Below are 23,248 nucleotides of genomic sequence, written 5' to 3' on the forward strand. Positions count from 1 at the left end.
GAGGAGATTAAGTTGCTGCTGCTTCCTAGCCGAAGGGACAATAGGACTCCACCGCGAAGTTTCAATATTCAATTATGAAAAAATGTAAGCTAAATAGCGCTGCTTCATCAAGCTTGTTATTAGTAATTCAGCTTTTAATAAGGTGACGCGTTTCAACACGGGACAGGCGTCTTCATCAGACCATATACATAAAAAAACTAAACACAATGTGGTTTATGAACGCAAAAAAAACCGCCAAGCAGATATAAATGACGTCATGAGTGGCCGTTACTTAAGCCACTTAAGAGTGTAAAACAAAAGCATTTTAAAAGGGGCGTACAAGTGAGGATTTAAACACAAATATATGTTGTAAAGGAGTATTGTACAGCAAAACAATATTTACGTCAATCGAATGGATTAAAAAATATGTATATATGTGTGTACATAGTGAAATATAAAAGAAATAAGAGGTATGCGGAAGGTAATGGTTATTGCAATGTTGCGCCGGCTACAGGAACTGTCCGGCGCAATAGTGCTGATTCTGATATAATAAACGGCGAGAAGACAAGGGGGAGGGGGGGCGGTGTCGGGCCATGGTAGTGGGGTGCATACTGTAGTTAAAACGTATCTTAACCTTGAGATCAATGTATCCGGCAGCGCAGAGATGGAAATGTAATAGTTTAATTGGTAGCAGTGTGGAGACAGGTAGCCAATCAGTAGCCGGTAGTTGACCGAGCCCCTGTTGCCATAGAGGTGAACGGAGAGTGCTTCACACATTCACAGAAACCTCTCCACTCATACTCCACCTGCATGTGGAGATAGGGACCTGCCTATATCAAACCGTTATGGCATATCCTGTGGATATGCCATATATGTCTGAGTTGGGCGTACACCTGAGTTTGTCACCCCTCATGCACAAATTACTGTAGGGATGGCTACATCTATAGCAACTTGTCTTTTGTAGTTTTCGTTGATCCTGCAACTGAGCCCAATTATGTCTCTATTGGCTTCCACACATGCTCACATGTAAAGCTAGAATTCTCTACAAAGTGTAACCGTATTTATAGGTGCTGTTCGCTAGGTGAAATGCCCTAGAAAAGGCAATTTTCCTTTGTAGAGATGAGCAAACTTTTCTACAGCTCTGAGTTTTATCGGTCTGCAATTCACTGGCCATTAGGATATATTGGCCAGATTTGCCTGGCTATAGGGTTCGCTTTGGAGAACTAAAGAGAATAATAGAAGTATCGTTTCTCCTATTGTATTTTATGGGCTAGCCAATCTGGTAAAAATTATTACCTATTCATGGGTTCTATCTTTAAATATGTTGTACTTCTGAGATTATTAGGGTGTGTTCACATCAGCGTTGACTTTCTGTTGAGGGGTACGTCAGAGCTTTCCGTCGGGGGAACCCCTCAATGGAAAGGCAAACGGAAACCATATCTTCCATTTGCATCACCATCTCAATGGTGAAGGATACTTTGCTCATGGTTTCCGTTTGTCACCGTCGCGAAAGGGTTCAGTTTTTTTTTTTCGTTTTTTTTTTACAGAATAAATAGCATAGCCTTTCCGTTGAGGGATTCCCCCGACGAAAGCTCTGACGGTACCCCTCAACGGAAAGACAACGCTGATGTGAACAGGCCCTAACTCAAAGTTAGTATGATGCATAAACAATACAGTCTCAAAGGCTTAAAACATAAATGTAGTTCTGCTACGTCTGTATTCTATATAAATTATCTTCTGTTTCCTTCTGTAGCTATTTTACCCCCAAAAAGACTTCCCTTTCATGGATCCTGTTGGAATCATCTTCTTGAGGAACTCTTGATGTTTCTCAAACATCTTTGCTTGTATATGAAGCATATATTACATATGATGGACTTATGTACTGAATAGTAATACTCAAACGCAAATTAAAAAAGAATACTGAATATTTGGTGTGTGGAGTTACTTTTATCAGAATAAACAAACCATTCATACGAGCGTGTTCGGTCCGTGATATACGGTCTGCATGTCGGCTGCACTTCCCAGCCCGAACACTAGTGCAGGGAGCCGCGATCCTAGCATCATAGTTATCTATGATGCTAGGTGTCCCTGTCTCCCCACGGAACTAGTGTCCCGTACTGAAAACATGATTACAGTACGGGACAGTTTTCCCGCAGTGAGGCAGGGACTCCTAGCGTCGTACATAACTATGATGCTAGGGGCCTTGCTCCCTGCACTGTGTTCGGTCTGGGAAATGCGGCCGACACGCGGACTGTATATCACGGACCGAACACGCTCGTGTGAGTCCGGCCTTAGTCTATGCCTGGTGGCAGCCCTTTCTAAATTGGTGTCATTATTAACAAGATATATATTTTTTTTCTTTTCAGAATGGTGCTACGATGACCTTGTTTCTCCCTTGTACTTTACCTCATTTGATGCTTCCTCAAGATACTCTATTTTTTATGCAGCTAACTTTGCACGACTTTACGGTAAGGTGTCTTGGACTGCCTAAGGATAAAAGGATATGTTGCATCAAAATTTGAAGCATGTTAAAGATGCATATGTGACGAATACTCTGGTCACCCTGTTTCCCTGTGCTCTCCTTTTGCAGGCAGCAGTGGGTGGTCTCCCTCCTCTGGAGATAAAAATCCATGGCTTCAAATAGACCTGAAGAGGAAATATAAAATAATGGGAATAGCCACTCAGGGAACACACAACACTTATTATGACTGGGTTACCAGGTACATCCTGCTGTATGGTGACCGTCCTGATAGTTGGAAACCATTCTTCCAGCAAGGAACTAACTGGGTAAGTCTTTACATGATTAAATCTTAGGTGAGCAAAAATGTTTTTCACACTTTAGCCATGAGTGGTTTGGAAATAAAGAATTATTAGCGAACCATCACATAAAATAACAGCTGACATATCTGGTCATTAAGCCCAAAAACAAGGGGTTATCTTTATAATAAATAAAGGCTTAAAGGTTCTCTGAAAGCAGTTCTGTCAGGTCTCCTATCCTACTCTGTTCAAATGCTGCCAAGACTCAGAGAGAGCCTGAGAGTCAGGTTCCCCGTCCCCGCACACACAGAGTGATTGACCGTTTTTTTGTATGAGTTTGTATAGAAGGAAAGAAAGGTGTCAATTACTGTATGTTGGTGCAGGAAGCAGGACTCACAGGCTTTCTCTAGGAGGCCTAGCAGCATTAAAACGTTTACTTAAAGGGGCTGTTCCAAGTTTGACATTTATCACATCTCTCCAGGGTAGGTGATAAAGGTCTGATTGCTGGGAGCTACACCGCTGGGATGCCCTTCCGATCACTAGAGTGAGGGACCCGAGTTCCCCTTTCCTCCTTACTGCATGACTGCAATTTGGAGAAGTTTGAATGGGGCGGCAGTATAGCATGCGCGATGCCGCTCCAGTCAGAGTTAATAGGACTGACGGAGAAAGCAGAGTATAGGAAATAAAGTACTGTATTTTGTTGAAACTGCTCTATAATAATTATAGATACAGTAATATTGCGTTCTGTAACACAAGTTGGCATCTGCCTTGATTAATGCCATTTTTGTTCTGTTACACTTTTAAACAGACATTCTTTGGCAATGTCAATACATCAGGAGTGACAGAGCACCGACTCTACTATCCCATCAAGGCCCGCTATGTTCGTTTTATTCCTGTAGCTTGGAATCCAAGGGGAAAGATCGGTCTTCGTGTTGCACTTTATGGCTGTGAAAGCAGTAAGTTGACCACTATAGCCAGTAGGCTTTATTTTTTGAGTTTTTTTGTTAGCAAGGTTACAAATTAAACGTGGTATGCACTCCCTTTTTGTATCAGAAATTATAAGCTCTGAAGAATAGGGTAATTGCTTTTCTTGAACGCAATTTAATATAAATTATATGTAAATGATTGCTATGGACAAAATATATTTTTTTTTCAGGGAAGGGTTAAATGTAGATCAGTGGTACTTAAACTTCATGTTGGTCCAATAAAAAAATATACTTTTCCATCTTTAGTATGTGCACCTTTGTAAAGATGTTTAACTTGCACCATGTTTGTTGACTTCAGCAATGCTTCTTTTATCTTCAAGACCTGCTTTCTTTAATATGCCTGCTTGTGGAGCTGCAAGTTCAGAGCTCAGTGGGTGTTCCCTGTAAAAACATGCTTCTTCCTCCCCACCTTCTCTCAATGCTCTAACCTGTCTCTTCTTGCCCATTCCGCCCCTACACTGACATGACTGTGCAAGCTGTAATTTCTGGGGGAAAAATGCAATTCCAACATCTCTTCATGGCTATACACCATGCTGTGTGTGTAAATAACACTAACCTGCTCTGACCATACAACACTTTAATGTGCTCAGAAGTATGCTAGCAAACATAGTTTGTTCTCCTAGATCAGCAACTGAATCAACCTGGTGCACATAAGTCTGCATAGGATCAGTACACAGTCCTTGCCAAAAGTTTTGACACTGACACAAATTTTGCTGCTTCAGTGTTTTTAGGTTGTTTTTCTTTTAGGCAGATGTTTCTATGGTATACTGAAGTACATCTATAAGCGTTTTATACGTTTTTAAACATTTATTGACAAATATAGCAGGTTTGTGCAAATACTCAATGTTTACAGCATTGACCCTTCTTGTTCAAGACTTCTACAATTCGCCCGGGCATGCTGGATATCTGCTTCTCGGCCAAATCCTGACTGATGGCAACCCATTCTTGTCTAATCAGTGCTTGGAGTTTATCACAATTTCTGTGTTTTTGATTTTCCATCTGCTTTTTGAGAATTGACCACAGGTTCTCAATGGGATTGGGATCTGGGGAGTTTCCTGGCCATGGACCCAAAGTTTCAATGTTTTATTTAATGAGCCAATTAGTTATCACTTTTGCCTTGTGACTTGGTGCTCCGTCATGCTAGGAAAAGCATTGTTCTTCACCAAATTGCTCCTGGATTGTTGGGAAAAGTTGTTATTGGAGGATGATTAGATACCATTCTTTATTCATGGAAGTGTTGTTAGGCAAAATTGGTAGTGAGCCCACTCCCTTGGATGAAAAGCAACTCCACACATGAATGGTCTCAGGATGCTTTACTGTTGGCATGACACAGGACTTATGGTAGCGCTCACTTTTTCTTCTCCGGACAATCATTCTTCCAGATGTCCCAAACAGTCTGAAAGGGGCTTCTTCAGTGATTCCAAGCACCATCCCCCTTTTAAAGCAACCAGTCTGCTCTTATAATTCAATCCGTATGACAAAGTGATATGATGCTGCCTTGTCCTCGTTAACACGTTCTCCTGAGCTAACGAGAATATCACTGAAATTATGTTAGCAGGTCATTGTGTGGCAGGGCTGAAATGCAGTGGAAATGGGGTTTTTGTGAAATAAAAATTGATGTCGTATCCTCAGGATAGGCCATCAATAGCTGATGGGTCGGGCTCTGAGTCCCTGAGGATAGGCTATCAATTTTTATTGCCCGGAAAACCCATTTAAGTTAATTTTCATGGCAGGGAATAGCTTTGCAATTAATTGCAATTCGTCCAATCACGTTTCATAACAATCTAGAGTGAATTCAAATTGCCATTATCAAAACTGAAACCGCAAAGTTTGTGAGAACCAAAATTTGTGTCAGTCTCAAAACTTTTGGCCAGGACTGTACACCAAATGGTAGGATATGTTTAATAAAAAATATTTGCAAAGCTGCTCAGTTTTTCATATGCATTTGGCCAAAAGGTACAAAAAATAGTTGTAGTTTTAATTGTTAGTAGCAAACTTAATAGATTTTGTTTTTTGTGAAAATCAAGGAACAAAATGAATGAATGCGCACGTAGGCAGGAAGCTGCCTCTGCCCGCCACTTATACTGATCATGCATAATCCCCATTGGTTCAGAACTCTCCCAGTTTGTAGAGAAAATATCCCTGTGTATGTGTTAATAATTTTCTTTAAATCCTCAGACCATGATGTCCTGTCTTTCGATGGTGATGACCTAATTTCCTACCAGTTCAGAAAAAAGACAAATCGTACTTTACAAGATGACATTTCTTTTAATTTCAAGACCTTGGAGAAGGATGGGGTGCTTATGCATGCGGAAGGCTCACAAGGAGACTACATTACGTTGGAGCTTCAGAAGGCGCAGTTGATCTTCCGGATCAGCCTGGGTAGGCAGAACATTGAACGAAGTGTGTTACTGTATTGATTACTGTGATTGTATGTGTTTTGACTAAATCTTTTTTACCCTTGAATATTTCATTATGATTGTGTGAAATAAACTCATTGTTTCTGTTATTTCTATGTCTACAGGAAACAGTCCTCTCCATTCTGTAGATAGCCACACGGTTACTACACTGGGAAGCTTGTTAGATGACCAGCACTGGCACTCGGTTAATATCCAGCGCAATTTGCGTGATCTCAACATAACATTGGACGGAGAAATTCAGAGAATACGATGCAAGGGGCATTTCGATCAGCTAGATTTGGATAAAGAGGTAAGATTCAGCAATTTTTATTATCGTTGTTGTTGTTTCACAGTGCATTTTATTACAATAAAGGTGGAGGTTTTATGTTTGTAGTACATTCTGGTACAAAGGAATGGCTGGTAGAATAAAAAAATAAATTGAATCGGTGGGAAGGAATGTTGTCAGGTCCACTTGAGCACATGTTTTCATGAGTTTCCTGTGCTCAACTTTTGAATCTCACATACCTTTATACAATACGGCTTCAGGTACGGTCATGCTTGTACCAAGAATTATTGAACATGTAAGATAGCTTGTTGCAGACTAATGCTTACTCATCCTCTACTGTCACACCCTGGAAGACTTTCATGTATTTCTCAGATTCAGAATTTTCTCTACAGCCAGGCAGAAAGAAGTCCACCAGTAAAGAGTTGAGCAGCGTGAGACTGTTCCAAAATTGGGCATAGCCTTAAAGTGGTTGTCTTATCACCTTTCATTGTGATGGCCACGGCAGCGATCTGCTGATTGCCACAGTTCTGGCTCCCGAGAAGTCCGGCAAATATCTGATTTTGTCAGAAAATGTAATATTACATGCAACCATTCAAATGAAATACATGCACTGAATAGGTCCACCAGAGCAAAAATTGTCTGCTTTATACTATCTCACAATACTATGTACATTTTGTTTTTTTGCTTATGACTCAGGTTCTATTCAGATGGGTACCATAGATTTACCAATTTTCTCTGGTAGTGCTGTACTAATTTGTGGAGATCTCATGTAAATTATTTCTTTATTTACTGCACCTGAATTAATGGTGTTCTCATTATTAAAGTTGAATTTTTTATTTCAAATAAAAAGTCATAACCAAAAAGCCAAAAGTATCCATACGTATCTTCGTGCAGAAAGATCAGTCACATGAATAAAGATTTATTGTTGTTTGAATATATTGATCTATCATAATTGTTAATTGACTGTTTTTGATGAGTATGTATTCCCAGTAGTGCACTGACTCGGGCCTGTATTTTTTGTATTTGCAGATATTTTTTGCTGGCATGTTACTTGAGGAAAAAAGCCTCTCTCACAAGCAGAACTTCCGTGGCTGTCTGGAGAACATCATCTTCAATAATGTGCACGTTGCTGACCTGGCAAGGAGGAATAAATCATCTATTCGCTTTGTGGTGAGTCTGGACATGGCTATTACTTGTCTTAGATTTGTAGAGAGGAACAGTCTGCTAAAGTAAGAGCATGCTTCTTTCTATTTTTCTATATTGATTGCCCTATTTGTCTGTATAATGCGTTGGTCACGTCGATTGCGCTCATTTGTCTACGACTTCACTATATAACTCTAATGTATTTATCGGTATATAAGATATTTCAGTACTAATGGACATTATTTTCTATTCAGTTCATAAAAGAGCTATTTTTTATTAACTTTTGCCTGAAAGATTATAATTATTCATATATTTAAATAAAAAGTTTTTTTTATTAGTTTCAATTAGAATAATAAAGGCGGAAATAGTACATGACGTATGGTGAAAATAGAGGATGCTTTAACTAGACAATATGTAGCAATAACAAACAGCGTTTGCAGGTAAGTAGCTACATCGACTTACCTGCTAACGCCGATGCTGCTGCAGAATCAACTGTAGCCTCTGGTGCCGATGTGTCCTCGCTCGTCTGACACGATGCAGGACCTGTGAGTGACGACACAGCGTGATCTCTCGAGAACACGGCTGTGTCTGCACTGCCAGAAGCTGGGCGTTCTGAAGAGAAGTGGATGATACTTCTCATCAGAACGCCCAGCATGTAAAAGTATTAAAAACGCCCCGATGTACGCACCTAATACACGCCCACTTGGACTTTTGCAAGCCTCATTTGCATAACTACAAAAATGGTCATAACTTGGCCAACAATGCTCGTTTTTTAAAAATAAAAACGTTACTGTAATCTACATTGCAGCGCCTATCTGCTGCAATAGCAGATAGGGGTTGCAAAATCTGGTGACAGAGCCTCTTTAAGAGTTGTGACATCTCCAAGACCAACACTTGTAGTATTCAAGACCATACTGTTTTCTCTGAGTGCCAAAAACTAGTGACTCCAGTTCTCACATCAAACTTTTTCCACTGCAGTGGCCATGCACTAATTTAAGCCAAATAGTAGTACCAGCACAGTATTAGCATCCACACAATTGCCAATACCGTTGTGCCCACCACACAGAATTATTAATATTATTGTGCCAGTCACATAGCAGTAACTGTCAGGAGCTGCTATGGAGTCACTATAGGAAATTCTGCAACCGTGAACTTCATCCCACAATTATAATATGATAACTGAGCAGGAGCTGTCATGAGCCGCCAAGGGGATTGTATAGGAAATACTTCTTCTGGCGTTACCAGTGACCACAGATATTCTGGGGAGATGTATCAAAATTGGTGGAAAGCAAAAATAGAGTAGTTGCCCATAATAACCAGTTAGGTTGCTGCACTTTTTCCTTGCACTAGTTCTGATAAATCGCACCCATTGGGTCTATTATATGTATAGACAGAGTAGTCACAGAAAGTAACTAACCGCTGGGCAGAAGAAGGCATCAGAACATGCAGAAAGGTAGATGCACAGCAGCATGGGGCAGGGTATTTTATGGTGATTAGGTTACTAAAAAATGGTTTTGCATGTGGAATTTAGCTTCATGCATGATTCAGTGTTAGTATATTTATAATCACTGCTCAGCACCAAATTAAAATTCCCTCAGACATGGGTGACATTAATTTTGGATAGAACCATGTTGTCCTGTATGAGAGCAATGTGAGCCTTGATAATTAGTTTACAAACGCCTGCAGCTGCTTATTCACTCAGAACCAACGCGGCTAATGAATTCCATGCTGGGCTGAATCAATCATTTCTCTCAATTTATGTCACTTGTATATTTGTATTCCATGAATATTATGCAAAAGAATGTGCATGCTGTACCTGTATTCATTTTTATGTTTCTCTTAGGCCTTGTACACATTACGTATATAATGTCCGTTTAGCATGTCTCCCGAAATACCCGCTAAACATGTCTATAGGGCTCCATTAGCCTGACAGAGGCCAAAAGAGTGTCCTCACGGCCTATGTTTAACAAATATGGCGAGATCTTTTTCCCGACGTATTCGTTAAACGTAGGCAAAAAAACTTATTTTCAACATAGCCTTACTTTTATAGCAAAATACAATGTAAATTGTGGTCTCACACACACTTTTTTTTTTTTTTTTAGTTAATGGACGTTCATTTAAAGTGGTAGCTCAATTTTACACAGACCCCAGTCTTCTATTAGTGCTTGTAAACTCTTTTTAGTTATATTTTCTTTGGGTCACTTCACAGGGTAAGGTGCGCTTCTCATGTGTGGAAATGCCTTATGTACCTGTCACATTTTCTGGCATCAACAACTATATAATGGTGCCGGGAGTTCCTGCCAATTTAAAGATGATGGTGAGCTTTAAATTTCGGACCTGGGACACCATTGGTCTACTGATGTTTACCAACTTTGCTGCTTCTTTGGGATCACTGGAAATGGCTCTGAGCGAAGGGCAAATCAATGTGACCATTTCCCAGCCACACAAAAAGAAGCTGGTGTTTGCGGCTGGTGAGTATTGATCTTGTAGTTCTAGTATAAAGTCCTCATTGTTAATGTATTCAATGGATTATTTAGTTCTCATGTGTAGTTTTTTTTTTCAGTATGTATGTATGTATTGAATATTTATTTTTAATCGGTTTAAGGCTACATTCACACGACGGCCGTTTTCAGAACAATGTCGTTCTATGTCTGTATTCACACGGCCGTTTTTTTTTTTTAATGGCCTGTGAATACTGGCCATCAAAAAATAGGACGTTTCCTATTTTTGGCCATTTTCAAGGCCAGACCACCCCATAGAACTCAATAGATCAGTTTTCTTGTGACAGCCTTTAAAGGGGTTTTCCCACGTGAGACATTTATGACCCATCCACAGGATATGTCATAAATGTCGGATAGATGCGGGTCCCAGCTCTGGGACCTGTACCTATCTCCCGAACGGGGCCCCCTAAACCCCATTCAGCCACTCTGTGTTGCGGCTGAATGAGGTAAATTATGACCTTGAAAAACTTTATATGGTCTATAAGTATCATAGAACTTAATGGTAGTTACGGAAAGCGCGTAGCTCGCATGCTACGCTGCTTCTGTAACTGCCATTCACTATTATTGGAGTTACGGAAACTGCGTAGCTCAGCGAGTTACGCTGTTTACGTAACGTACGACCATATAACCTTTTTCATGGTCGGAAAACACCTCATTCAGCCGCAACACACAGCGGCTGAACGGGGTTTAGTGGGCCCCGCTCTGGAGATAGGTGCGGGTCCCAGAGATGGGACCTGCATCTATCTGACATTTATGACATATCCTGTGGATATCCAAAGAAGTAGTAGGACAACAGCACACGTCTTCAAATCATCAAAGTGGTTTTATTGTCAAGACATCCACAAACGACAAGCAACGTTTCGACCCATAGTGAGTGAAGGGTCTTTGTCAAGCCTAACATTATGTCTAAAAACATCGTTATAAATGGGTGAATACAAATGATCACATGGCCCATTCCAACCAGTGATCACTGGTTGGAATGGGCCATGTGATCATTTGTATTCACCCATTTATAACGATGTTTTTAGACATAATGTTAGGCTTGACAAAGACCCTTCACTCACTATGGGTCGAAACGTTGCTTGTCGTTTGTGGATGTCTTGACAATAAAACCACTTTGATGATTTGAAGACGTGTGCTGTTGTCCTACTACTTCTTTGGATATACATCGTGCTGGAGTGGGTTTGCCTGGCTTGACAGCGTGCACCGCACCATACTCGGGACTAGTGCTGCTTCAAAAATCTCCTTTTTTCTGATATCCTGTGGATATGTCATAAATGTCCTTCATGGGAAAACCCCTTTAAGTTCTGAGGCTGGGGAAGCCCTTGACGTCACTGTCCATCCTATGTTTTTACGCAGCGGACTCACGCTGCGCAAAAATCACTGACTGTCTGCACGGCCCCATAGACAAACATAGGTCCGTGCGACGCGCGTGAAAATCACGCGCGTTGCACGGACGTATATCACGTTTGTGTAAATAAGCCCTTAAGGTTGCCATACACATTAGGTGAACATCGTTTGCACCCTATCTAATGTCTGTGGAAGAGTCCCGACTCTCCCTGAACAGCAGACGTCGGGGGGGGGGGAGAGAACGATCGGGCATGTAGGATTTCAACGTGCCCGATACTTTGTTGTCACGGAAGATAAGACGCCAGAGGAGTCTGGCAGCGACTTATTCCCCTCTCCCCACTGAGAACACACGCTTGCTTGGACAAGAGTACATGTGTCTGAGGGATGGGGATGGGAGGAATAGCTGTCGGCTGAAAGCTTCACAATCGGTGGACCCTCCATAGGGATATCTCCTCTGTTATCTCTCCTGGTGCAGTCATGGGTGAAGGGAAAAAGGATAATTAATTTAAAAAAATAAAAAAAAATATATGTTTTATATATTTTATCTCTAATTAAAGAAGGTGACCTCTCTTACTCTGTAAACCACTGAGGCTTAGTGGGAGGTTCTTTTTTTATTTTTTATACCTGCAGGTCTGCTGGTTTTGGAGGTGGACCCTCTCTCCTTGTGCCTTCAAAAAGTTTAAAAAAATGGAAGCTGTGCTCTGATTTTGCTATGCTATGCGCAACAAATCCAGTTTTTCTATTATGCAGTTTTTATAAGAGGTCCAGTATATAATACATTCAGCCGAGTATTGTGTGAGACAAATTTAAGGAGTTGCAGGTTGTTATAGGAATAGATTGCTGCATGAACGATTGCACAGCTCAGTGGATGCATCATAATCTCTGCGTTTGATTTTCTTTCTAAGGATACCGGCTAAATGATGGCTTCTGGCACTCTGTCTCCTTGGTGGCCAGGGATAAATCTGCTGTGGTTATTATTGATGAGGATGAAGGCGCACAGTTCAACATTGATTACCAGTTCCAGCTTCGGTCAGGAGATACCTATTACTTCGGAGGTAAAAAACAAAAAGGACTCAAAGGGGTTGTCCAGAATCCGAAAAACTTGGCTGCTTTCTTCCGAAAACAGCGCCACGCCTGTCTTCGGGTTATGCAGGTTATTGCAGCTCAGCTCCATTAGAATGAATAAGGCTGAGCTGCAATATCACACACAACCTGTGGACAGGTGTGGTGCTGTTTATGAACGTAAGCAGCCATGTTTTTTTTAAATTCTGGACAACCCTTTAACATTTCATCAGTAGGAGATTCCTGGACAGCGTGTAAGTTCAACAGTGCTGGAAAATGAAGTGTGTAAGATGCCTAGTAGGTTATAACTTTACAGCTAACCCCAATACCAATCATCAATGTCTTACTTTCTGCAACTATACTTTACAGGACCCTACCCGGCGTATTTCCTATAAAGGCAGACTATGCAGCTGCTATGGGACCCATAAAGAAAGAGGGCGCAGCCCTCTTTAGTCTCATCCCTTTTGGAATTTGTAAAAATCTGTACAGGACTCCCCTCTCCAGAGGAACTATTTATTAGCACACATGGTGGTGCGGATTTGTCTCAAGGGTTATTGAAAGACATCGATGAGAAATAATTGTGAACTGTCCTTAAGTAATGCAGACTTCTCTACTGCTCTAATGTTACCTGGCTAAAGTAAAGCTGGTAAAGCAAGTAGTTGTCTGATTGCTGTGCAGTATTATAAGTAACTATAAATCTAGACAAACACGTTCTGAATGGTGGGTAATAATGAGCATGTTCGGCTATATCATAAGCTGTTGGTTTGCTTTCTATTGAAGCAATGGTTAAAGAGACTCTGTCACCAGATTATAAGTGCCCTATCTCCTACATAATCTGATTGGCGCTGTAATGTAGAGAACATTACATTATTTTGGAAAACTATCATTTTTTTAGCAAGTTATGAGCTAGTTTAGATTTATGCTAATGAGTTTCTTAATGACCAACTGGGCGTGTTTTTACTTTTTACCAACTGGGCGTTGTACAGAGGAGTGTATGACGCTGAGCAAAAATGATCGTTTTTCAAAATAAAAACCACTGTTATCTACATTACAGCGCGATCACATTATGTAGGAGATAGGGCACTTATAATCTGGTGACAGAGTCTCTTTAAAAGGGTTTTCCCATCATAGACATTTTATAGCATATCCACAGGATAAGCCATAAATGTCTGATAGGTGTGGGTCCAACCTCTGGGACCCGTACCGATCTCCAGAAACCGGGATTGCATGCAGACGAAGAAGGAATGGAGAGGTGACCGCGCATGTGCACAACTCTCTCAATTAATTTCTGTGTTCGTTACAGGACGTGCCATAAATGTTTATGATTGGAATAATCCGTTAATATGTTTTAAAAAGTAATTTATAGACCTGGTAAGACTGAACACTGCATTTTACTTTCAGATTTCGCTTATAAATAATATCAGACTGGTATTTTTATTTTGTAACGTTCATTATGTGACTTAATTAAATCCTGAAATACTTTACAACTCCCATATGAGTCAGAAGTGCTGCTTTTAACAGGCTTTCATTATAATCGTGCTAAACATTTCTTACAGTTGCATAAAGGTTGTGAAAATTGCTGTCTAATTTCATCCCCAAAATGACTGACTACTTAAAGTCTTGTTATTATGCTGAATTTAGTCATACAATGTGTTTTAGTCTGTTGTCCACAAAGTAAGTTTCAATAATAATGTACATGATGATCCAGACCCCAAATTTGCTGTCGGGACTGTGGCAGATTGGGGTCACACACACATTCTATGGGCCATGGAAATGTACAATCGTTCTCTTTATTTCTGTATAAACCTGGTTGAACGGGTCAGGATTTGACATTTCAAAGGAACCATTGGAGTTGGTCATAAACCTTGGTAGATCATAGTGGCAACCTACATAATTTTCTGACGCTTAGCTATTGATCGGATTAAAATGTTAAATGAATTCGAACCAAAACTGGCCATCCAGAATGATATTTCGTTTGTAAGCAACTTTTAAAGGGAACCAGTCACTTTGAAATTGCAGTTCAATCTGCAGGTAGCATGTTATAGAGCAGGAGGAGGAGATTGATATATGGTTTTGTGTAATTTATAGATCTAAATGCCTGCTCTTTCAATGTGGGTGGTCCTATTCAGTATTTGAAGTCCCATATATGCACTGTGGGTATTGGTGAATTCCTGCATGGAGGTAGGGGCTGTTCTGTAATAGAAACTAAGTTGAGTGAACGCTCAGCTTTATGGATTGCAATCAACATAATGTCCTGAAAACATCATTATTAGCCGTAGTTTCCTTTTTAATTTGGGAGATAAGCTGAAGACATCAGGTAATGTAAACAGATTGTGACTGCATTCCACAGAGGTGATTGAAAGGACCACTAAACAAATAAATAATAGCAACACCCTACTATGATAGTCTGCTGTGTGAAGGCTACATGTATTTTGGAATTAATTTGTGACCCTTGAAGAGAAATAACTTGTACCTGAAAACTAAGATAGGATTCCATCACCAACATTTTCTTCCCACAGGTTGCCCAAAACCAGCTGCGGGCTCCGGCTGCTATTCCAACCAGAAAGCATTTCATGGCTGCATGCAACTGATAACTGTGGATGGTCATCCTGTGGACTTCCATCGTATGCAGCTGGGGTGGCTGGGGAGGTTCTCGGAAGTCATGTTCAATGTCTGTGCAATTGCTGATAGGTATAAATCTCAAATTACTTAGTTTTTTTTTAGTGTATTCAAAAGGGGTGGAACGGTACAGCAAAGTGCCCACCAGTACCATACAATGGCAAAAATGCATGTGTTTTTGCTGCGGTTTTACTGTGATTGTGGTAATGGCTTTAAAAAAAGAAAACCACACAATCGCTGTACAACCTGATGTATTTACGATCGCACCATACCACACAGTGTGAATACATCCTTACATGGAAGTGGTTTATATACAATATCAGGTGGAAACTTTTCATGTGCGTCTCCATCAACATTGTATGTATTGGCCAAACCAAGATCCCATCATTATCCATTTTTGTCAACTCTCGCAACTCCAGGTGCAGGCCGGATCTATGTGAACATGGGGGTCGCTGCTACCAATCTTGGGATGATTTTTTCTGCATCTGTGACATGACGGGCTACAAGGGAGAAACCTGCCATAAATGTAAGTGCACATCCTAGCTCCAAAGGCCCCAGGTTTCCAGTACTGTGTTTAGTGAATACTATGCCTATAGACTAAGTAGTATTGCGGTAATCATAACCTCAACAAAGGTTTGTGCGCTCAATCCACTACTTCGGATCACCATAGTTTTTTATTGTGATCTAAGTTTGGCTCCCCTAAACCACGGTGGGTCCGTGTATTGTAGCCATAATACGGACACTGGTATGCGGCCGCATTATGGCCCTATGAATAACGCTTTCCACTGTTTAGGACGAGTCTACCATCTGAATACTACTGAAAAACAAATAGTTCATTAGTGAAATTGTAGCTATAGAAGTTCATGTTAGGTGCTTGAACTTGGAAATGCTATATAACTATTTTAGATCTAAATATCTATATACTGAAAATATGCGCATACAGTATGTATTTGTGGGAGCACAGAAATGGTAACATTTCTGCACTGATGTGGGATAACTGGAAATAAATATTCTTCATTTTTGCTTCTACTGATAGTATTTCATGTTTTTTGCCTACAAATAATCCATAACTTTTTTTTATTTTATTTTTTAAAGCTCTCTACAAAGAAAACTGTGATGCCTACAGGATCAGTGGGAAATACTCTGGCAATTACACTTTGGATCCTGATGGCAGTGGTCCTTTAAAGCCATTTACCGTCCACTGTGATATATCTGGTAATGTAATCAGTCATCAGTGTTACCAATGTACTCTGGGAAAATGTTCTTTAAGTTCTGGTACCATTTTACTATCTGTTATAAAATTAGGTTAAGCTTTGTTCAGAGATCATTACAGCTGGGATTTAATATTACGTATTGTAGAAGACGCAGTTCCATCAGTGTTAACTTAAGATTTATTCTTTGTACAAAATAATCCACTGCGAGTTATTATGGGCATTAATGTTTTGAACGAAGATTATTTACAGATGGTATAGATGCTAGAGGACAGTGATAGAAATTTCTCAAAACTTGTAAAGTAATAAGAAAATGAACACGGAGTCCCATGGAAGTGATGGTAGTCGAGTTGTGGGATGAAAAGTAACAACTATACAGTTAGAGTGCAGTCACATGAAATGGTAATGGAGCGACTGAGAACCGCATCATGGCAAAAACACATAAAATACAGGAGTATTGCTGAGGTTGGCACGGAGGCAGAGTTCTATATAAACTGGTAGTGTGACTGTTCAATTTCCAATGATCTAGACGTACACACTTATTCTTGCTGTATATTTCAATCTTTTATATAGTATCAAAGAATAAAACATTCCATTTGTATACATTTAGGGTAAGTTCACACGCAAACTCAAAAACGTCTCAAAATACGGAGCTGTTTTCAAGGGAAAACAGCTCCTGAATTTCAGACGTTTTTTAAGCCACTCGCGATTTTCGCTGCATTTTTTACGGCCCTTTTTGGAGATTTTTTCGATAGTCAATGAAAAATGGCTCCAAAAACGTCCCAAGAAGTGACCTGCACTTCTTTTTCACAGCCGTTTTTTACGCGTAAAAAAACGCAGCGAAAAACGCTCCGTCGGAACAGAACGCAGTTTTCCCATTGAAATGAATGGGCAGATGTTTGGAGGCGTTCTGCTTCTGATTATTCGGCCGTTTTTCTGGCATTTACGGCCCGAAAAACGGCCGAAAATAAGCCGTGTGAACATACCCTTAGAAAGCTTTTTGCCATTTTATGCATATGAACAGAGTCAACACCAAGGCAATCTCCCCTCAGTGATTTATTTCATGTCCTCAGACCAGGGCATAAGGAAGAGTACAGCAAAGAGGACCACTGAAATTTTGCAGTGTGCCCTGCTCCGAGGGCAGGGAACAAAATGCTAAGTGGGTAATTGCCTTGGCGTAGACTCTGTACTTAAAATGCCTACTAAATGTATACATATGTAATGTTTTATTCCTTGATACTATATAAGGCTGGAAATATACTGCAAGACAAAGTATGTAAGTCTATATCATTGGAAATTTTGCATTGGTGGCAACGTGGAGCTGTTGTTGCACACACTCTGATATATATTGGAAATTAGCTACTTATTATACAATTTGGAAGTGTGACTGTACAACTCATGATTGCTACATCTTAATAAATACATTTCATACCTCCTCAGAGGAGAGAGCATGGACCATTGTAAAAAATGACCGGTTTTATCGCACCAAAGTCGTTGGCTCCAATCCTGACCAGCCGTATCTAGGGGAGGTACAGTACCAGAACTCATCTTGGGGTGAAGTGTCCTCTCTGGCTAATGGATCTGAATACTGTGAGCAAATAATAGAATTTTCCTGCTACAAATCTAGGCTCCTCAATACACCGAGTAAGTAAGAACCATGTTATATACTCTGACAGTAAAACTAGGGAAACAGTATAAAATGACTTGGCAGAACAATACAGGCTTTGATTTTATCACACATCTAACTCATTACAATTTACAGTATAAATGAGTGTTTATCATGGTACCGTCATTCCATATGTTGTCTCAGGGACTCTGAGAGTGGCTCAGAGAATCACTACAGAAGCAATGATACAGAATTTATAATCGCATTCATAGAACATGATCTGAAGGTTTTCTCTCTGCTTTCTTTTACTTATTTATACATGCTAACATTTTGTCTGAAGAAATAATATTTAAGTATTATAATAGTTGACTTTTATTCAGTATTTTTTTTTTAATATGGCAGATTGTGGGGGTGGGGTGGTAGTGGTAAAGACTAATGATAAACATAATTATCTACGTACCACATTTTGACCATTGTCACGTTATGTTTCGACAGTGGGATTGCCATACAGCTTTTGGATGGGACGGAATAACGAGAGACATTTTTACTGGGGTGGCTCTAACCCTGGTATTCAGAGATGTGCCTGTGGCATAGAGAAAACATGTGTTGATAAAAGATATTTCTGTGATTGTGATGCTGACCAGGAACAATGGTATGTAAAAGGATATGTAAGATTATTATTAACTACAGTTACATATTATATAGCTTTATACTATTCTGAAGCTACTAAAAACTGCACTAGAAAAATTATTCTATAAATGCTTTTTGTTCTATTTTATGTAAAAGAAGAGTCTAATTGTTCACTGTAGCAGCATTCTTTTTGATGTTCTGCTGATATGCAGTCTGTCAAATTTAATATAATTGAGATACTAGATATTTAGGTCTGTCCTATATCCAGGGTTCCCAGGCTATTTGTTAAAGGAACACTCCAAAACTGATGCTGATAGCAAAATAGCATAAGAGGTTATAGCAATTAAACTACAAAGGTATACTTAAAGTAGAACAAAAAGGCAGTGAGGAAATGACAATGCCAAATGCGAGTACAGGCTATTGTGGAGAGATGATGTTTCGAAAAAGCATTATAATACCAAGCCATGTGGGCATAGTAGTTAAATACAAGTACCGTTAAAATGGCTGAAGTAAGCAGTATGTAACTAACATAGAACAAGAAGCTTTTATGAGCAGAGGACTCTGGCACCAAGGGATTTAAACAGAGCTCAATGGGACAAATAGTAGCTAAGGCGCCTTTTGGGAATAAACCGTTATATAGGAGATGCAGAAGCCCCCTTACCGCCAATCAGCAGAGGGGTAGAGTAGGCGGAAAGCCCGTTTTACCCAGATTGTTCCTGTAATTTATATTTATTCAGCCTACAAAATGGCCAACTGTTGGCTATACAGTGTTTGCACACGATATAAGCATGTGCTTACAAGCACACACAGCTATTTAAAGAGGTTGTCCAGTTTGGGGGCTGTTTTTTTTTAAACTGATGACCTATCCACAGGATAGGTCATTAGTATATGATCGGTGGAGGTCCGACACCCGGACCCCACTCCGATCAGCTGTTCTGGCTGCCTCTGGGTGCCGGAAGCTCTACAGGGGTCCATGCCGAAAGCAGAAGGATCTGACCACTGTATAGTGGCCGTACTGCAGCTTTGCTTCCATTCAAGTGAGTAGGTGATCTCTCTCAAAGAAAAAAAAAACAGCCCTCAAACTGGACAACCCCTTTAAGTGCACTCTCCTCCTCACCTCCATTAGTGTATATTCACTTGTGGCAGATCTTTTGCAGAAAAATATGGGACTGTCTAATTTATGTGAATGGGACTTTCAGAAATTGATGCACATGCTGCAGAAGCAACCCCAGCGAAATGTATGACACAGATTTTCAGTCACAGAAATGTATGATGACTATACCCTTAATGTGTACAATAGTTGGATTCCACAAGAGGGCGTTCTAGAACTACAGTAAGAAAGCAAACAAGCTGTCAGTTACAGTTATGTGTCACACGATTTATTTGTCTCTATTCTTTTGGTTGTGAATTTTACTTAGGAGATACGACAAAGGTTTACTCACTTTCCGTGATCATCTGCCAGTGACCCAAGTTGTTGTGGGGGATACTAACCGTTCCGGTTCTGAGGCTTGGTTTTCAGTGGGACCTCTACGTTGTTATGGAGACAGTAAGAGTAGCAAATAACCAAAATATCCTGATGCTTTAAAGGGAATGTATCACATATTATTTAAATTAGGCTTTATTATTAACATCATTTTTAGTTTTTTGTTTTTTTTGCAATGTGTTGTTTTTTTTTTGCTATCCACACTGCTTTACCTTATGATTAATCACACTTGATTAGTTACTACATTTTAGTGGTTGTTCAATGGTACTAAATGTAGAATTGTTCAAAATGCAATAAATATATCAAGAACAAAGATAAATCCTGTATCTTCAGGCTCTTTATGGATGAGTAGTGAGAGTTTTAGTAGCTTTTTTCATTGTTTTCAGTGTTTAAATGTACAGTCCCAATGATTGTGGCATCTTTACTTACAGCACTTCCTGCTTGTATTCCAATTTTGCTCAGCCATGTCAGCCAGGAACATTGTATAGATCCCAATTACTATGTACATCAAAGTGTGCATCTTAAAGGCCCATTTATATGTAACAATCTGAGCTATCAGAGAGTTGCCTAATTTAAGGTGTACCTGTCGTTTTTTATGTGTACATGAGGAATAACACTATTCCTGACCATTATGATGTGTACCCTGCATTTTTCACCAGTTTTGCCCTCTGCAGGCTCTATCATTAATTGTCAGTTTTCCCTGAACTCTGCTACAGAGGGGGAGGAGACTAGCTGCTATGATGTTTCCCATACACAGCACACACAGAGAAAAGGAGATCCTGCTCTCGTATATCTGTCTCGCACACACACAGAACCAGCAGCATAGAGATCATTGTACAGCAGTATTCAGCAGTGTTGCTGTGAATCCATACCTGAGTGAGAAAGTAGAAGCAGCAGTCGCCCCCACCTCTCCATAGACTTCTATGGGCAGCAGCTGTAACCTGATCCCTCAGTGAAACTGAAAATCCATCTTCATCTCTGCCTCTCTCAAGAAAGATTTTTAGCAGGAAATAGAGAGTCTATGATCCGTGTATGAGGCTGGGGGAGGGTATAAGAGTCTAATAGGTGGAGAAAGAGGTGTTTTTCTGTAATAAGATATATATTACCAAGTTTCTTCACGTGTACTATGGATTTATGGAAAGTTTGCTGAAACGACAGGTGTTCTTTATATGCCAAACGCCATATTGTTAAATGTAAATTGTTGTTCTCCGGCTTTTCCAATTGAACTGCATTACTTGCATAATAGAATTGCCATTTAAACTCGGCCCTATTACATATGAGAATTGTAATGTTGTAAATGTGCATCTTCTTTTTCGAGTCAGGGATCAATAATAATTGGGTTTGTAAAAATTGTATTTTGTAAACTGCATTTACCGACATAACTGTCACTGCTCATACCACTTAGATTGTAGACATTGATGTGGATGGTGAATTGACCTAACACAATATCCCTCTGACAAGACTGAGCAAGGTTAGGGCACAGGTAGCAGGTTTTTATACTGAGATGCGTACTTTAGGCCTCTAATTTAGAGGGATGCCCCACTCAGATAACCCTTTCTATATTTCCTACATATGAATGTCATAGAGCATTAGAAGGATAGACTAGAGCACGTCATAGTAGTGAATTGCAGTATTCTTTAATTCAGAATGAGGCAAAAAATTTTAATCTTTCGGCCTTGCTGAGAGTTCTGGCACTAGCAAGTGTTGTCGTTACCAATGGTGCGCCGCACCACGGGGTGTGAACCCTATCAAGAGCACCCAATCATCCACACAGAATGCCACAGATAGTATCACTACTTGGTCATAGAGCGTTAGCCAGAGCAGATACCTTCTGCAAAGAAAAGATGCCACTCTGGAGGACTCTGAAATCATTAAAATGATCACCATGCAACTCCATATTTCTTGCAGCAGTTGGGTTCAGCTTCTGTATTCGTGGTGATCTGCCAACATTTTGAAAAGGGGTTGACCTTCTGAAACAATCCCTTTAAGTGTGTATAACTCTATAAAGAAGATATCAAAAACCTGTTTTAACTTTTTTTTCATGTACACTAAATTGTAATTTAAAAAATGATTTCTGGTATTTCTCCTTTGAGACAGAGTGCTGTTCTATAACATGCTTTATAATGATAACTGAACAAGTGTAGGGTTAAATAATAAACTGATTTAAAGGTCTATATCATGATAAAAAGTACTCTCACCAAAATTAAAAAATATATACAGTGAAGGAAATAAGTATTTGATCCCTTGCTGATTTTGTAAGTTTGCCCACTGTCAAAGACATGAACAGTCTAGAATTTTTAGGCTAGGTTAATTTTACCAGTGAGAGATAGATTATATTTAAAAAAAAAACAGAAAATCACATAGTCAAAATTATATATATTTATTTGCATTGTGCACAGAGAAACAAGTATTTGATCCCTTTGGCAAACAAGACTTAATACTTGGTGGCAAAACCCTTGTTGGCAGGCACAGCAGTCAGACATTTTTTGTAGTTGATGATGAGGTTTGCAGACATGTTAGATGGAATTTTGGCCCACTCCTCTTTGCAGATCATCTGTAAATCATTAAGATTTCGAGGCTGTCGCTTGGCAACTCGGATCTTCAGCTCCCTCCATAAGTTTTCGATGGGATTAAGGTTTGGAGACTGGCTAGGCGACTCCATGACCTTAATGTGCTTCTTTTTGAGCCACTCCTTTGTTGCCTTGGCTGTATGTTTCGGGTAATTGTCGTGCTGGAAGACCCAGCCACGAGCCATTTTTAATGTCCTGGTGGAGGGAAGGAGGTTGTCACTCAGGATTTGACGGTACATGGCTCCATCCATTCTCCCATTGATGCGGTGAAGTAGTCCTGTGCCCTTAGCAGAGAAACACCCCCAAAACATAATGTTTCCACCTCCATGCTTGACAGTGGGGACGGTGTTCTTTGGGTTATAGGCAGCATTTCTCTTCCTCCAAACACGGCGAGTTGAGTTAATGCCAATCAGCTAAATTTTAGTCTCATCTGAACACAGCACCTTCTCCCAATCACTCTCAGAATCATCCAGATGTTCATTTGCAAACTTCAGACGGGCCTGTACATGTGCCTTCTTGAGCAGGGGGACCTTGCGGGCACTGCAGGATTTTAATCCATTACGGCGTAATGTGTTACCAATGGTTTTCTTGGTGACTGTGGTCCCAGCTGCCTTGAGATCATTAACAACTTCTCCCCGTGTAGTTTTCGGCTGAGCTCTCACCTTC

At 40.1% G+C, this 23,248-nt stretch overlaps 1 protein-coding gene across 1 annotated transcript in view; it reads left to right on the forward strand.

Annotated features, from left to right (window-relative positions):
• Positions 1 to 23,248, forward strand: part of CNTNAP1 (contactin associated protein 1) — an 80,895-nt gene that overhangs the window by 15,244 nt on the left and 42,403 nt on the right. The window contains exons 2-15 of the mRNA XM_075845590.1: positions 2,346 to 2,447; positions 2,570 to 2,766; positions 3,545 to 3,692; positions 5,901 to 6,104; positions 6,247 to 6,431; positions 7,437 to 7,577; positions 9,760 to 10,021; positions 12,307 to 12,456; positions 14,983 to 15,154; positions 15,502 to 15,608; positions 16,178 to 16,297; positions 17,734 to 17,937; positions 18,395 to 18,551; positions 19,948 to 20,075. Of these exons, the coding sequence (XP_075701705.1) occupies positions 2,346 to 2,447; positions 2,570 to 2,766; positions 3,545 to 3,692; positions 5,901 to 6,104; positions 6,247 to 6,431; positions 7,437 to 7,577; positions 9,760 to 10,021; positions 12,307 to 12,456; positions 14,983 to 15,154; positions 15,502 to 15,608; positions 16,178 to 16,297; positions 17,734 to 17,937; positions 18,395 to 18,551; positions 19,948 to 20,075 (2,277 nt within the window). The remainder of the gene's footprint in view (positions 1 to 2,345; positions 2,448 to 2,569; positions 2,767 to 3,544; positions 3,693 to 5,900; positions 6,105 to 6,246; positions 6,432 to 7,436; positions 7,578 to 9,759; positions 10,022 to 12,306; positions 12,457 to 14,982; positions 15,155 to 15,501; positions 15,609 to 16,177; positions 16,298 to 17,733; positions 17,938 to 18,394; positions 18,552 to 19,947; positions 20,076 to 23,248) is intronic.

Source organism: Rhinoderma darwinii, chromosome 13 (genome assembly GCF_050947455.1).
Source record: "Rhinoderma darwinii isolate aRhiDar2 chromosome 13, aRhiDar2.hap1, whole genome shotgun sequence".
Taxonomy (NCBI): domain Eukaryota; kingdom Metazoa; phylum Chordata; class Amphibia; order Anura; family Rhinodermatidae; genus Rhinoderma; species Rhinoderma darwinii.